Below are 16,124 nucleotides of genomic sequence, written 5' to 3'. Positions count from 1 at the left end.
GAATTTTGATCACATGACCATGGGGATACTGCAATGGTCATGTGAAAAATGGTCATAAACCACTTTTTTCAGTGCCACTGTAACGTCAAAGAGTCACTAAACGAATGGTTGTTAAGTGGAGAACTATGTATAATTTATTCCAGGCTGAAACTCAATAAACCGTTGCTTGGATTGTAGTTTAATTGATCTCCCTCTTCCTTTTTGATAGAATTTCTAGAACGTAGAGCCTTATCACACACATTCACTCTCTAATGCACATACACACATATAATACACATGCTAAAAAAACCAGCAACTTATTGTATATTAAACAGACCAACAAATCTTATAGATTAGTTATTATTATTTCAAAATGAAACAGCAAACTTGATTGATTTAATTCTAAATAACTGCTTGTATCATTTATGAGTCTGATTTCTCACTTGTAAGTTAAAAGCATCTACTTTGGTTTTCTAACTAACTCTTGTGTTATGTTTCAAAACAATATGCAATTATTTTTTATGAGAAATGATAAGTAAACATGAATGGCTAATTTATCATATTAGAATTTTCTCAAAGAAAGTGAAAAATAAACTCAAAGATTTGACAATAAAAATTTTACTTATCGCTGGTCTTCTTATAAACAATTATCAGAAAGATCTGAAGTGAATAAAAGATATGACTGTTTGAACATAGGACTGAGTTTGAAACAGAACTATATATTAATGATTAAAATGTTATTGCTAAAATGTATAAACTTTTGTTGAAATATGTGACAAAAGAAAAAGTAAAAGAACGTATGATCTATGGTTGACTGGAAACACTTTTTTTTGCACAAAACTGAAAAGAATGCACTTATGATTTGTTGTTTTGATTAGAAAAAATGGCTACAAGGAAAAAGTTAGCTTTTTTTAATAACCATAAGGCAGAGGAAATCAGAACTTCCTCATATTTTCTGTACTTTTGTTTTTTCTTCCTCTCTCTTCTCCTTATTCTGTATTAGTTTGTTAGTTTTATATTCTTTTAAATATTTTTAATAAAATGTATATAAAACACAATCTGCGCTCATTTAACTATGGTTTAATAACAACCTTGGATTACAAACATGATTTGAGCTTTCTGGATACAAACAAATCATTAATTTAAAGCCCACTCTAATTTGTATCCAATGGAATGAAAACTGCTATTAGCTGAAAACAGCAAATGTTTCTCATCTTTTCCCCAAAGTCATGCCAGAATAGCATAAGTAGTGTGGGAAAGTCCAGAAGTCTGAATCCTGTTGATGTACTACTAAATTATAGATTGTTAGGCATGAATGAAGCCACTGAATTAATGAGACAAGCAAGATTTGAAAGAAAGCCACTTAGTTCACAGAATAGAACATCAACCAATAAAGATCAACTGCTCTCATCACATTCCTCAATAATTATATAATTCTGTTTATACTTACAGAGAAAGGAATCCACTGACTTTGAGAGGGCTTGTTTATATGTGCTTACAGGATTGTTCGATTCCCCCCCCCAATCTCTTAAAAATACAGTAAAAGTAAGCTAAGAAACACGTTTTTGGCAATTAGATTAACTGTTGTACATACCGGTTGAAGAAGCAAGCAACTACAGTCCCAGCCACAGTCATCTGCTGACATGCTAGAATAAATTCACTTGTCCAGATAAGCCCCAGTAAATGATACCACCACATGTAGCGGATTCCAAATCGAATTTTGTATTTCACTTGGCCTCCTGAAATGACTTGTGCACTGCCTATAAATTTAAGGCACAAGAATAGAAATCAATATTCTTCTACTGTCCTTTTTTTAGCTTATTCAACTGTTACTCAACCAATTGTTTATCGCATTTTAGAAACAATTTATAATGAAAATATTTGAAACTAATTATAGAATAAAAATTAAGACAATAAAAATGAATAAAAAGATAAATGTCAGACTAAGACACAATGTTTATGCTAAAATAAAAAATAAATATAATGGATAGGTTTAAAAAAAGGAACAATGTACAGCCACAAAATGTTTAAGTTACATCAAAATGAGCTACAATTATAAACTTTTAAAACACTGAGACAGCTTTGTATCGGGGTGAAATGCTCCTGGATTGGACCGGATCGTGTGATCCGGTAGTGATCGTGGCCGGTGGTTTGGCAATCAGGTAGCGATAGTGGATTGAAGCTCAGCCCACCCGCCCGGGTGTCATTACTTCCTGGTAATGAAGGTAAAAGATGTGTTTTTAACCTTCTGTGCATGCACAGCTTTTGCACATGTGCAGAAGGTCTGTGCGCTCATGTGACGCGCGGGCAGGCGGCGCGTCCACTTCCGAACTGGTAAGAAAGGTAAGTAGATTTCACCCCTGCTTTGTATATAGAGGTACAAAGAAAGCTACATAACAATTGCAATTGTGACTAGCAACTCCTTTTTATTAGGTGAAGTGGTCGCTAAGTGAAACAGCAACGAAACAGTCATTAAATATGAACTGCCTCTATCAATTATAACTTAAGATATTAAATATAGCTAACATAAAGCTCAACATTCCATGGAGAGAAAACAAAGATTTATAAAATTGAAAGGATTTCAAAAGCATACAAGAATATGCATCTATACTAGAAAATGCATACATAGAAAAAAGGCTGAATACCTTACCCTGGGAAATTTCCTGAATACCTTACCCTGGGAAAGAAATGCAAAACAAACAAGGAAACTTTCTAATAGATCTAGTGGCTGTTACCGTTCTATCAATTTCAGACATTAACATGTCCATTATGAATTAGAACCTCTAACTGCTTCTAAATGGATGGCTGGGCAGGGACTGAAAGAGAAAAAGCTTTATAAGTATTCTAAGCGAAGCACATTGTCTAGGAAATATGTGACCTTCAAATCACACTCCTACATATAAAGGCAAGCTAGCTGTCTTTTCAAGGTTATAGAAAGTGTTTCCTTGTAACCTAACAACACATTAGCTAAAGTCAGCTAAAGGAAAACTGCACACGACCATTGATAATGCCAATTTTCTTTTTCAGTCACACACATCTATTAATCTGTATTTCCATATTAAAGTGACAGAACACGATAAATAGTGTTATTTAAAAATACCTACTAGAGGTTTAAGTGGTAGAACAGAAAGAGCAGCATTTAATGTTAGTTTTCAGAACCCCCACTTCAAGCAATGGTTTGGCTTAGATGCTCATACAAGGAGCAAACCACATCCATTAGATTTATGGCATTGAGTCCAGAGCTACTTGAATCCTGAAACCTAAACCAGCATCATAATTAGATTTGGATTGGATCAGAGCAAGGTCACTTGAAAATAAGGCACATATCCCACCAAATGACTAGCATTGTGGATCAAAGTCCACATTTTTTTTTTCAGGAGGATGGTATCTGCCAGGGACACCTACATGGATATAGGTTTCACTGTAATATGGAAAATAAATGTCCATGCTATTTTACAAATCACCGTTTTCATTATCCTAATAATTCCCAGCTTGTAATAAAATTAATTATAATGCTTCACTCACTTCAATCCATAGTGTATTCTAGAGTCATTTTTAAATATCAATAAATAATTTCCCTCGTGGCTTTTATTCTTGCAGAATGGTTTCATTATTTAAATTTGGTATTTAAATCCTAGCATTGGCATTCCTTTTGGAGAAGGACACAGCGGCAGCATATAAAACTAACTTATAAAAAATATTATAAAAAATAATTGCTACCAACTTGCCTTCCATAGAGGACCTGTATACTGCACGAATCAAGAAGAGGGCTGTGAAAATATTTGCAGATCCCTCGCATCCTGGACATAAACTGTTTCAACTCCTACCCTCAAAACGACGCTATAGAGCACTGCACACCAGAACAACAAGACACAAGAACAGTTTTTTCCCAAAGGCCATCACTCTGCTAAACAAATAATTCCCTCAACACTGTCAGACTATTTACTGAATCTGCACTACTATTAATCATTTCATAGTTCATATCGCCAATCGCTTTCCACTTATGACTGTATGACTATAACTTGTTGCTGGCAATCCTTATGATTTATATTGATATATTGACCATCAATTGTGTTGTAAATATTGTACCTTGATGAACGTATCTTTTCTTTTATGTACACTGAGAGCATATGCACCAAGACAAATTCCTTGTGTGTCCAATCACACTTGGCCAATAAAATTCTATTCTATTCTATTCTATTCTAACTTGCATGGATAGTACATCAAGTTCTATCTTACACAATGTAATTTTAACTAGCTGGGGAAAATGAGGAAAACTTCATATAGCAGAAACAATACTAACAGGCGTATCTGTTCAGCTGCCAAGTTTTGATAATAGAAGAGCATCATTGTGACTTTATCCTTCAATGTTCTTTTTTTTAATTTGGGAAGGTTTGGGGATGTATCTACATCAACTGAATAGTTTTACAATTACTTTTTTATTTTGAAGTTTTGCAACTAGAAACAAAATTAAGTAATAATTGTTTCTTCACACTAAAGAGGCACTTAGTTGGCTGACTGTTAATTTTGCATTGCTATTGTATTCTCATACAATTGTACTCATACTAATCCTTACCTTATATATGATCTGTAGACTTCTAACCCTCTCCTTTATTTCCATAGTCGAAATAAAATACTGCCTTATTGGGTGTATTAAATCATACAATTAAAATTAATAAGTTTCCTTAATTCAAGCAATACTACACATTTTGAAGAAGTACGGGTTCATCAGTTTAATGTCTTGACTCAAGACCATAACCACCCAAGCCTCCTTAATTGCAACTATTTTCTCTTTTTGTAGGAAATGCTGTTTTTATCTTAAGGTCAAATAACAGGAGACCAAGAGAAGTAAATACACATGGCTAGGATATGCTGTTCATAAAATGACAAGCCAATCTATAATAATCAAATAACAATCAATGTAGGGTTTAGCTTGACTGGTTCTAGATCCATAGTAGAGTATTTTGCAACTCTAGAAAACAAAATAGCTTGTGCAACACTCATGCGCAAACATATTTACATACCTTGGGACAATTTTAATAACTTTTGATAATCAGAGAAAAATGAGATATTTATGTAGCAAAGAGAATTGATGTAACATTACTGACCTGCAGTTCCTAAGCTAAGGAGCACAGCCACCCAGTACACCCAGAATACAATAAGTATTACAAACGTCCAAATAGGCTGAAAATACAAAAAGGGGGCTTTGCCAATTATTTTATTGGCAACCTGAAAGAGCTGAATAATGAAGTGAATCTTCTTCCTTAATAACACTATCAGGACAATTAGAATCACCTATAAAAAGAAAAATAATGCATTAGAATGTTTCTATTACCAAATGAGAATCAAGTCTAGGAACTGTACCTAATTTTTCATTTGTCCACTAACCAAATAATTTTGAGATGGGTAGTCTTACAAATCTACATTATAAATGCACCAACATAGAGATAAAAATTTCAATACCATTATCATTGTTTTGCACCACACTTCTGCCCAAGAAAATGTGTAGAAGATACACTGTGAAAACCATAGATTCTATACAGAAAAGGCTCAAACATAACTTCAACAAATGAGTAAGTTTTGTTAGATACTTCTTTTTTAAAAAGTTTTCTTACTGATCTAAATATAAATAGCTACAATTATACAGCAGGAAAAGTCAACAATATAAAGACCAGTCATATGTATGATTAAAAATGAGGTGCAGTTTGTTTGATCTGTCACTTCTCAGACACTGAAAGATCATTAACAGTACAATGCTAAAAATGTTAAGTAAAAAAATTTATTCAAAAGATACTTTTGTGTATTGTTAATGCAGCTGTCTTCCTTGAGATAACTGCTGCCCCCTTGTGAAAAAACATTGCTACTACTGAAGCTTGGTGCCCAAGTTTTTGATGACACAGAAGCCTAATTCACATTGGTACAATCCACAAGTGCAGCAGCTGTGTGTTTTCTCTCTCTACAACTTAAATATGTCCTATTCCATTGTACCCTGACATTCATTAACTGGTAGAATCAAGTAATTTGATTTTAAAAACAAATACATTCCTAACCCTATTACTACAAGGTTTGAGTCAGTCATGTACAGTGTATTTTACATCAAGTTCCATTATTGACTAACTGGATTTTCTAAGTGTCTTCACTAAAGATTCTGAAAATTACAGATTAATTTAAAAAAAAAGTTGCATCCAGGCATCTCTGAAATCTGACTTATTTGGATATTATGACGGATGCTATTACTTTTCATGTATCAGTCCTCTTAAATAATTAAATAAAATCTTAGCAGGATTAATATAAGAAGGGTATAGTAATAAACAAATATGTCAATCAAATATAATTTGAAAAGTTTCAGATTGATGTACAAGAGATGTATTTATGACTTAAAACAACAACACCTTAGGTCAGGGGTGTCAAACTCACATCGTCACGTGATGTATCAGGACTTGCCCCCCCTTCACTAAACCGGACGTGGGCATGGTCAGCGTGTGACGCATCCAGTCCACAGGCCGCGAGTTTGACAACCCTGCCTTAGGTGGATCAGGTATTCACAGCAGGATCCAAGGTAACTGGACAGCACCATCTTTCCTAGCATTCACTAGTGAGCAACAGATAGAAGACAGAAGGTGCATGTTTCTGTTATTGTTGTTCAATAATAGCCATTATCAAGGAAAGATAATTAATCTGCAGCAAATGCCGATTTGTGTATATTCAACTGCACTAACACTGGCTTTTTACAGGTTATGCATACCTACTAGAAGCAATTTAATTGCTAAAGGCAAATAAAAATAAGAAATTAACTGTAGGCTGTCAGTTTAGCAAATACTTTTGATGAAGTCCTATCTTATTCTATATTAAATAAAGTATCCATAGAATATTAGTGATAATATACATAAATGCCTTACCGCAATAACTGAAGATATAATAAAAAGTCCATATAATAATTTCATATTTTCTTTTTCAGTTTCTAATTCTATGCTGGGCCCACTGCTGTTATTGTAATAAAGCCACCACATAACACCTGAGACAACTAGAACAAACACAGAAATCCAGCAATGTTTATTTAATTTAAAAGATAAATGGCACATTAAGCTTATCATCAAGCATTTACTCGGCATGATTCAACTGCAGTTCCAAAGAGACTAAAAAATTAGGTTAATACAAAAAAAGGTAACACAAACTAAAATTCTACTCTAGTTTGCATTTTTGTGACACAATAATATTGAGGCATATTACCTTCTATTCCAATTACCTGCTAAAGATGTTTGATTGTAACTGGGTTCTTATGAAGACACATGGGTTTGCATCTCCTTACAGCAAGGGTGTTAAACTTGCGGCCTGTAGCCCAGATGCGTCACACGCTGGCCACATCCAGTTTAGCGAAAGGGAAAAAGTCACAATACGTCATGTGACAACTCCGTGATGACGCGAGTTTGACACCCCTGCCTTAGAGAATCTTCAGCCAAGGAATTTTGGTTATCAGGGTCTAGAAGAAGATACTTTTCTGCCACAGCTCCTGCCCTCTGGAACATCTTGCCCCAGGAAGTCAGATCTGCTCCTCCCCTTTTGGCCTTGAACACCTGGTTGTGCCAGCTAGCCTGGAGCCCCAATTGGGGTGTGGCATTTTGGAGGTGGCTAATGGAGTAGGTAACATCCACTCTTCCCTGTGCACACTTTGCTCCCTCTCTTCTCCATCCTGCTTAATTTTATTTTAATTGAATTTTTAAATTTAAGCTCTTCATGTATTGTTTTAATATTTTACAGTGCATTTTAATCAATGCCTGTAAGCTACCCAGAGTCACCTTAGGCGAGATGGGCAGCATGCAAGTTTAATAATAAATAATGCTGGTTACAGATCATTCTTGAGTAGTAGAAAGATTGTTGGAAAGATAGTAGGAAGAACCACTAACTGGTTTAAATGAAAATCAAAAGCAACTTTTTGAGAGGAAACTTTAGGCAGAAATCACTTCCTCTCTGTGGAAGTGTGGAACTGAATGTCTACACAAGGAAAACTTGGAAAGCTCATGTGAGTTTCAGTAAAACATTTTTCTCAGTTTCCTACAATTCTTACTGTAATATGTGGTAGAATTAGGTAAGATTTCAGGTTCTTGGTAATGTAGCATGTTTTTTAGCTGCTGAAAAAGCTGATCTATTACTCCACAATTTAGCAATAAGGGAGAGGTTCAATTTCCCCCCTCCCAAATTTTATTTCATAGAACAGGGCGATCTATCCACAGTGACTTATCTTATCCTGCATTCTAAGAGACAGGACAGTCACTTGTCTTGAATTGTGGAGCAGGGGGTTGGACTAAAAAATCTCCAAGGTCTTTAGGTTTTCTTTTTGTAAAATGGAACAAAATAAATATATAAATAAAAAGTGAAATAAATAGTATTTATTTCACCACCACCTGCACTCTGAAAAACACTTACCACATTTTTTGAACTATAAGACACACTTTTCCCTCCCCAAAAAGTGGGTGGAAATGTGTGTGTGTCTTATAGACCGAATACGGCCCTGTTTTTGGCCTCCCAACCCCCCCCCCCACGTCCTGTTTTCACCAAAAATGAGTCTGTTTTTGGCTAAAACGGGACTTGTGAAGGGTTTGGAAGGCCTGCCAAGTGCACCTGGGGGCTGAGGAGGGCAAAAATGGGACGTGCAGAGGGCTTGGGAGGCCTGCAGAATGCACCTGGGGGCTGGGGAGGGCAAAAACAGGACATGTGGGGGGTTTGGGAGGGCAAAAATGGGATGCGCAGAGGGTTTGGGAGGCCTGCAGAGTGCTCCTGGGGGCTGGGGAAGGCAAAAACCAGATGCGCGAAGGCCAAAAACTGTTTTTTTTCTTGTTTTCCTCTTCGAAATCTAGGTGCGTCTTATGCCGGTGAAAAATACGGCATGTTAAACATGTTCAAAAGAGTCAGGAATGCTTGATCAAATAATTAAGAAGAGAGCAAGAGTTCTCCAAGTTTTCTTATGCTTCTGAGTCCCTTCAGATGTCAGAGACTTTCATATTCCAAGTACATGTTGGAGTACTAACCTACAAATCCTATTGAAGTTATTTTTCATTTGCTAGTAAACTAGATGTCAGAAGAATCAGATCTATTTTTTCATTGAATCACTTTATTAGTGGTTTTTGAATGAAATATAGAAAGAACCATGAATGTTCAATTTTTTTTCTGCAAGTAGCTCTTTACATTGTAAGATTTCTGATTATGTTTTTTCAGGATGTGGGAGATTTTCATCAGGATTAAAGGAAGTGGAAAAACCCTCATGTTCATGTATAGCTGATAAAATAATTTGGTATGAAGGCCAGTTTTCCTAAATTGTAAAATAAATTATATTATACTTACATAATAATCCAAATACAAACAGTGTAAGAAAAATATGGACCACGAGCATATTGATGCATCTGAAGGATAACATCATTAGGGCAGACAAAACTGCAATGAAAATAATGGAATAGATTGCTTATTTTAACAAGCTAATTAAGTGGAGTACATGGAAAATTTCTTTGTATCTAAGAGATGGAAATTGCATTTCTTGCCAATTTAATTGCCAAATATTACAGGATCCAATAGCAGACTTACTATGCACATGCGGTCTTTGAGTTTAACAATAAATTCTATATATCGTCATGCAGGTCTTATTACTTTAAAATAGAAATTAATGCAATTCGGTACCATATTTTTATTTAGATTCTATTATACTCATTATTGTTTATTTTTAAGGATACATGATCAACTTTCCAATTTTCTTATGCTGTTCATTTCATTTTCATTGCCTTTGCAGAATTATTTCCCTCTTTGTAAAAAATGAATTGCATACTGCAATTTTAAAATATCATGTATTAATCTTTCTGAATCAACAAAAAGTGTACATGATAATCATTCATAAATATGTAGGTGCATATATGTCTGTAAGAATCATGTGAGTGTGTATTTACATTAGCAGATTATCAATTGCTAAAGTCTGAAAGAAAGTAAAAAACATAATTTAGAAAAAGGGTTAGAATTCATAATATTTCAATAATGATTAAAGTACAGGTAGTCCTTGTTTACCAACAATAACTCGGGCTGAGAATTCTAACAAATGTGATCATAAAGTTCACCATCACATGATTCCACCAATTTATGACATTTCTGACAGTCTCAGTTGCTGCTATTAAATTAAGCGAATCCTGTGTCTCACATCTGATAGTCATTTTGTGACCTCCTGTTGGCTTCCCCCTTGTTGGAAGCCATCAATGAAGGTTGCAAATGGTGTTCACGTAATCGTGGGAGTCTATGATCGCTATAATTGTGAGTTGGTTGCCAAGAATCCGAATCGTATTACTGCTGCAATGGATGCAACCATGAAGACCTGTTCTAAGTCTCTCTCATTCATCACTATAATTTCAAAGTCACTGTACGAGTGACTGTTAACTGAGAACTACCTGTATTCTCTTTCTTGAAAAACTAGCATCTTAAAAACATGAAACCTAGTTCTTAGGAGAATTCTTATTATTAAAACGTTTTTGTTTTTTATTAATCGTATCAATTAATATTAAGATAAATGTGTTTTCTTACTTTACTTTGATATTCATATTGAATATCAAACTACTGAATAGAACTATATGCTCACAAGCACTTTCAATTTATACCCAAATCTCATTTGCTGCTCAATTCTGAATGTGTTAGAACACGGTGTCAAACTTGCAGTCTCACATTGCTGTCATGTGACATTTTGCAACATTCTTCCCATTCGTGGAGCTGGGGTGGGCGTGGCCTGTGCGTGACGCATCCAGCCTGCGGGCCGCCAATTTGACACCCCTGTGTTTAGAATGAAATTTTTTGACTACTGGTAGTAATTATCATGCACACCAGAGGTGGTATTCAGCCAGTTCACACTGTTTCATGCGAACCGTTGGTGGAAATTTGGCCAAGGTTGCCGAACCAGTAGCAATGGCCAGCTGCCCACAGGAACTGGTCTCCCTTGCTCACCCCGGTCACCATGTTTGACGCTGCCATGTTCTTTGCGCACACCCACCCCATTGCCTTGCAAGTCCAATGGGATGCGCATGTGTAAAGAACATGGCGGTGACAGCAGCAGCTTTTTCTGAGACCTCTGATACTTTTCAGCAGCCTGCAGCCAGGTGCTGCCTCTTTGAGAGCCACTTTCCAGCAGCATTGGCTAGCTGGGGGCCGCCAAAAATCCAGTCAGTTTGCCTTCTGGACCAGCCGCTGCGGAAGATAAGCAGACTGAAAAGAGGCGGTGGTGGGGGAGGAAGCGGGGCTAGGGCCAGGGCTGCTGAGGGGAAACGGGGGTGATTGGCGAAGGAAGGGCGGGGGTAGATAGATGGAAATTCCCAAAAATTTTCTACCTTTTCCTGTGGGCGTGGCTAGGTGGGGGGGGTCATGTGACTGCATGGGTGTGAGTGACATCACGTTGACCACGCCCACTCAGTCACATGCCCCCACCTAGCCACACCCACCCAACTGGTAGCGAAAATTTTTGAAACTCATCATTGATGCACACCATAAAGTGAAATTCTTCCCAGCAGCAGCAGTTTTATGAACAGATTTTGTAAAAATTACATATGAGCTCCTATTCATTCTCTAGTAGATTTTTTAAAATATACCATTCAGAGAAATTTCTATAATTCAAAAGTTTGCACACCTTTCTGGATTCATCTGGCCAGTCTTATAAAGGCTTGGCTATGATTTTGGATAGATTTTGTGTTTTTATCCCACTAAATATATGATCAGATATATTTTTCTTCAGGGGGAATTTTGCCTTTATTTGTTTGAAGATAAATAACAGCAAAGTTGCATATATCTTGTAATACACTAACTTTTTAAAAGATAAATATAAATAATGTTTACATGAAATAAACAGACTCAACTTACCTAATGAAAGGATGCACAGTCCCGTTACCGTATCTCTTCCTGCCATAAGCCCACCCAGAATACGATGAAAGTAGTCCACCTCATTTACCACATCTATTAACACAGGTGCGAAATTGGAATAGCATTGGACGTTCCGTGGAATACATCGATTAAACAGCGGAAAAGATAAACTGGGACAATTAAAAAAATATATATAATAAATGTTAAAAAATGAACACACTGGAATGAAAGTCACACACTCCCTCGTACCTTCATATACACTTTCCCATACTGTGTACAGCCTTCCTCTGCACCCCTTCTGACATCCTCCCCACCTGGTAGCAGCCACTTATTGCCTGGGACTTGCAACTTCCTGCTGGCTTTCCCATTGTTTGTGGGAATCTAGCAATAAATTGTTTCGTCTAACAACTGTAGAATTCAGTGAATGATGGCAAGTGGACTGCAGAGATTGCTATCGCTAAGCAATGTAGTTCAATTGCTAAGGAATATAGTTACAACTACATTGCTTAGCGATGGAAATTCCTGTCACAAGTGGCATTGGGAGTCAAGGACTATCTGTAGAGTGCTTAGAATATGCAGAATATTTTAAATATTCCTTCCTTGAAACTACTGAGTTTTGTTCTGAAAAAGAGCAACTTTTCAATGCAAAACTAGTGAACTGAATGTGTTTCATTCTATGTAAATAAATACCCACGATTGTCCTTACCTTGGTGGCACTGGTAGGGCGGGACAAAGTTCAGAAGCTTTGGATCCATGTATACAACTGCTAGCATTCAAACTGTAAACGCAAAGGCAAGATCCTAGAGAAAACAAACCCATAAAATAGATTCATAATCATCACAGTATTGGAATTATTTTTACTGATTTGTTATATTTTTTTAAGGAAAATATAGATCACACTTCATAATTTTTTAAAGATTAAAGTTATAGCAAAACTAAAATATAATTAAAAGACATAAAAATGAAAAAAGAAGAAAGCAGAATCAGTAAACTGGGCAAAATATTCATTTTATTACAAAAAATTATTATTGATAATTTTAAAGCCCATGTTAATTTTTTAGAAATTTTAATAAGCAATTGGTCCCATAACTCTGACCATCTTAAAGAAACTATTGTGTGATGTAGAATGGCAATAAAATAATGTTTATATGAAATCAATAATTTTATTCAATCTTTTATTAATTAAGCAAATATACACACACACACACATATACATACATACATATACACATATATACATATACGTATACGTATACACATACATATATATATTAGGTAAAGATAAATATATAAACAAAACCTTGCATATAACGGAACTCATATATTTGTCCTCATACCATTGTTATTTGCAAATAGCTGGATATCTTCCAAATAGTTCAGTTGCTCCTGTGGACAGCTTGATACACATAATGCAATTGATCTGATGTTTTTGATGTTGAAGTTTTTTCCCCCAAAACCACATGCATTCAAATAGAATACAAATCTAAGGATGGGAGAGAAAGTATTTAAGAATCAAAATGTGCGTTTTACTTTACCTACAAGTTTTACCTATGCATTGCAAGCAGATTTTTTAAAAACTGAAACCAAAAATGAATTTCTATTTGTTTCATATTGCATACTTCTGCAATTTTGTTCTGACCAATACTGTATATAGGATAAATTCTAATAATATATTAAACAAAAAGATGATTTTAAGGCTTAAGAGGATTTCCAAATATATTGAATCTTAGCAAAATATTGTTGTTGCTTTGGGATATTTACGCATTTTTTTTCTTTGTGTAAAATACCTGTAGCCACACCAATTATGGATTTCTGAGGAATCAAATTTCACTTCAAATATAATGGAGATAATGTTAAAATAGTATAAATGATAATTTGCTCACTTTTTGTTTCTCATATCTTGTCCTGACAAAGGTGCACCAACCACAGGTGTGTTCCTCCGACCACAAACATTTCCATAGCTATCATATCCAAATATAAGCCTTTCTGTAGCTCCAGCTGTTACAGCATAGCCTGTTATAAACATCTGTAAGCATATGCACATTACTTTATTCTTGGGATTCACATCGATCTGCCACACTTACTATATATCATTCCTTCTACTGAATATTAAGGGTTAACTATTTCACCCTTTAAGTATATTTATGCTTCCTTTACAATGCAATTACGTCAAGTGAAGCATTTATCAGAAACTGTAACAGATTATTAGATACGCATTTGGTCTATACTTTTCCATTACCTTCTGGTTTGTTCAGAAATATATGGTGCTTTTCCTAACTCAAATCCACAAGCCACTTAAGTGACCTCAATAGCTGATAAGATCAGCTTAAAGAATCCCAGATAATCACAAACAGCAAAGTTACTGACAACTGGATTCTCAACTATTTCCAGGAATCAGTAATTATACTGAAAAACAGTTTCGCTTTACATATTTAGTGTTTACAATTCCATAAACTTTTTGGATGAAGAGAAGAAAATAGGAAAGATAACAAAATATTCTGCTTACAGTTATAGGGAGATATATGATAAAGTTAAAACATTTTCTTCTCTGCTAATATGGAGAACTTTTTAATAATTTATTATATTTATATAATAGTTTATAATATATAATATATAATTTTATAATAGTTTAGAAAAGAAAACTTTATAAATAAAACTTTATAATATAATAGCCAATAAAAAAATTCTATTCTATTCTGTTTAACTTATCAGGAAAGGCAAAGAATATTTATTGATACCCATAAAATCTCTCCTCCAAATGAAAAGAGAAATAAAATGTTCAGATTAGTAACATTTGGGGTGGCTAGTTTAACAGAAAGTGACAACCTGATTTTCCCTTCCTTTCGTGAGCTTGCCCCAAACATGATGTTAAAATAACTAATAAAGGAGAATATTTCCTTTATTGGTAAATTTAAGGGGGGAATAGCACAGTGGAGATGGTTGATTGAGTAACAACAGATTCTACCTCTCCCCACTCCACCCCGCCCTCCCCATGTGTTCTTGGTTTTTAATTCTTGCTTTTATTTTTTAGCATGTATGTATAGATACATTTATGTATGTATGTATAGATACATACATACATATAGCATGTATGTATAGATACATAAGGCAATCCTTATGATTTATATTGATATATTGATCATCAATTGTGTTGTAAATGTTGTACCTTGATGAACGTATCTTTTCTTTTATGTACACTGAGAGCATATGCACCAAGACAAATTCCTTGTGTGTCCAATCACACTTGGCCAATAAAATTCTATTCTATTCTATTCTATTCTATTTTTATGGCTGTAAGCTGCCCAGAGTTACCTTTACCCAAACTAGGCAACATCATCAGTGCTAATTAATAGTAGGATTGCTCTCATTTTATATTCTAGTGCAGGGGTGTCAAACTGGCGTCATATGGGCTGGATGCATCACGCGCAGGCCACACCCATCCCAGCTCCGTGAATGGGAAAAACATCACGAAAAGTCATGTGACGGCAACATGACACCGTGACTTTGACACCTGTGTTTTAATGACTTACCCTGTCAGCATTGGGAGGGGGACAGTCTTAAAAGATTCTTTGGTCGGGCTGTTTACTATTGGCTTGTTTGGTCATTCCTTGATTGGGGTATTGTTTACTTGATTGCTGGTCTGATGTTAATTTTGGAGCTAATTAATCATGTTTTCTGAGTGCTAGTTGGTGATCATAGATGCATTCTGTCAGTCTTCTACCTGTTTGTAATAACTGTTGCAGCATTACACTGTATCGCGAGTGTCAAACTCGCTGCATCATGTGACATTTCACGACGTTTCCCCCCTTCGTGGAGCTGGATGGGTGTGGTCTATGTGTGATGCATCTGGCCTGCGTGCACTATAAGTTGCAGATGACTCCTTCTGGGGCTGCTAGGTCTTTTGGTTTACTTAGGATGTTTGAAGGGCTTTAGTTGGCTTGTGTGCTACGCTGATTCCATGTGGATGCAGTCAGAAGACATGATGAAAAATCTTTAATTCCAAAAAGTATGGACAAAATTAACCATACTTTCAATTGAGAAACTGTGACTATCCTAGACCAAGCGAAGTCCAAAAACGCTAGAAGTCTCATACTCTGACAAATTACCCATCAATAGACACATGGACATAAACAATATCTACTCACTATGCAAAAGAGAAAATCAACAAGCCAAAAAGGGGACAAAAAGACTAAAACACCTCCCTACCAGCAATCAGCACCCAAAGAGCATAGATCAACTCCAAAATAAACTGAGAGCAAATCCCACTCCTA

General features: G+C 35.5%; 1 protein-coding gene across 5 annotated transcripts in view; it reads right to left on the bottom strand.

Moving 5' to 3' along the window:
• Positions 1 to 16,124, bottom strand: part of SLC44A3 (solute carrier family 44 member 3) — a 47,285-nt gene that overhangs the window by 22,118 nt on the left and 9,043 nt on the right. For all 5 annotated transcript variants that reach the window (XR_009154294.1, XR_009154293.1, XM_058176104.1 and 2 more), the window contains exons 3-10: positions 13,737 to 13,879; positions 13,191 to 13,336; positions 12,560 to 12,653; positions 11,854 to 12,023; positions 9,319 to 9,408; positions 6,879 to 7,003; positions 5,088 to 5,274; positions 1,574 to 1,739 (exon numbers count right to left, since the gene is read on the bottom strand). Coding sequence is in view for 3 of the 5 variants with exons in the window: in XM_058176104.1 (XP_058032087.1) it covers positions 1,574 to 1,739; positions 5,088 to 5,274; positions 6,879 to 7,003; positions 9,319 to 9,408; positions 11,854 to 12,023; positions 12,560 to 12,653; positions 13,191 to 13,336; positions 13,737 to 13,879 (1,121 nt within the window). In the remaining 2 variants the exon portion in view is untranslated. The remainder of the gene's footprint in view (positions 1 to 1,573; positions 1,740 to 5,087; positions 5,275 to 6,878; positions 7,004 to 9,318; positions 9,409 to 11,853; positions 12,024 to 12,559; positions 12,654 to 13,190; positions 13,337 to 13,736; positions 13,880 to 16,124) is intronic.

This window comes from Ahaetulla prasina, chromosome 3 (genome assembly GCF_028640845.1).
Source record: "Ahaetulla prasina isolate Xishuangbanna chromosome 3, ASM2864084v1, whole genome shotgun sequence".
NCBI lineage: Eukaryota > Metazoa > Chordata > Lepidosauria > Squamata > Colubridae > Ahaetulla > Ahaetulla prasina.
The sequence above is the reverse complement of the archived record's forward strand: the minus strand, read 5'-3'. Positions and strand labels throughout refer to the sequence as shown.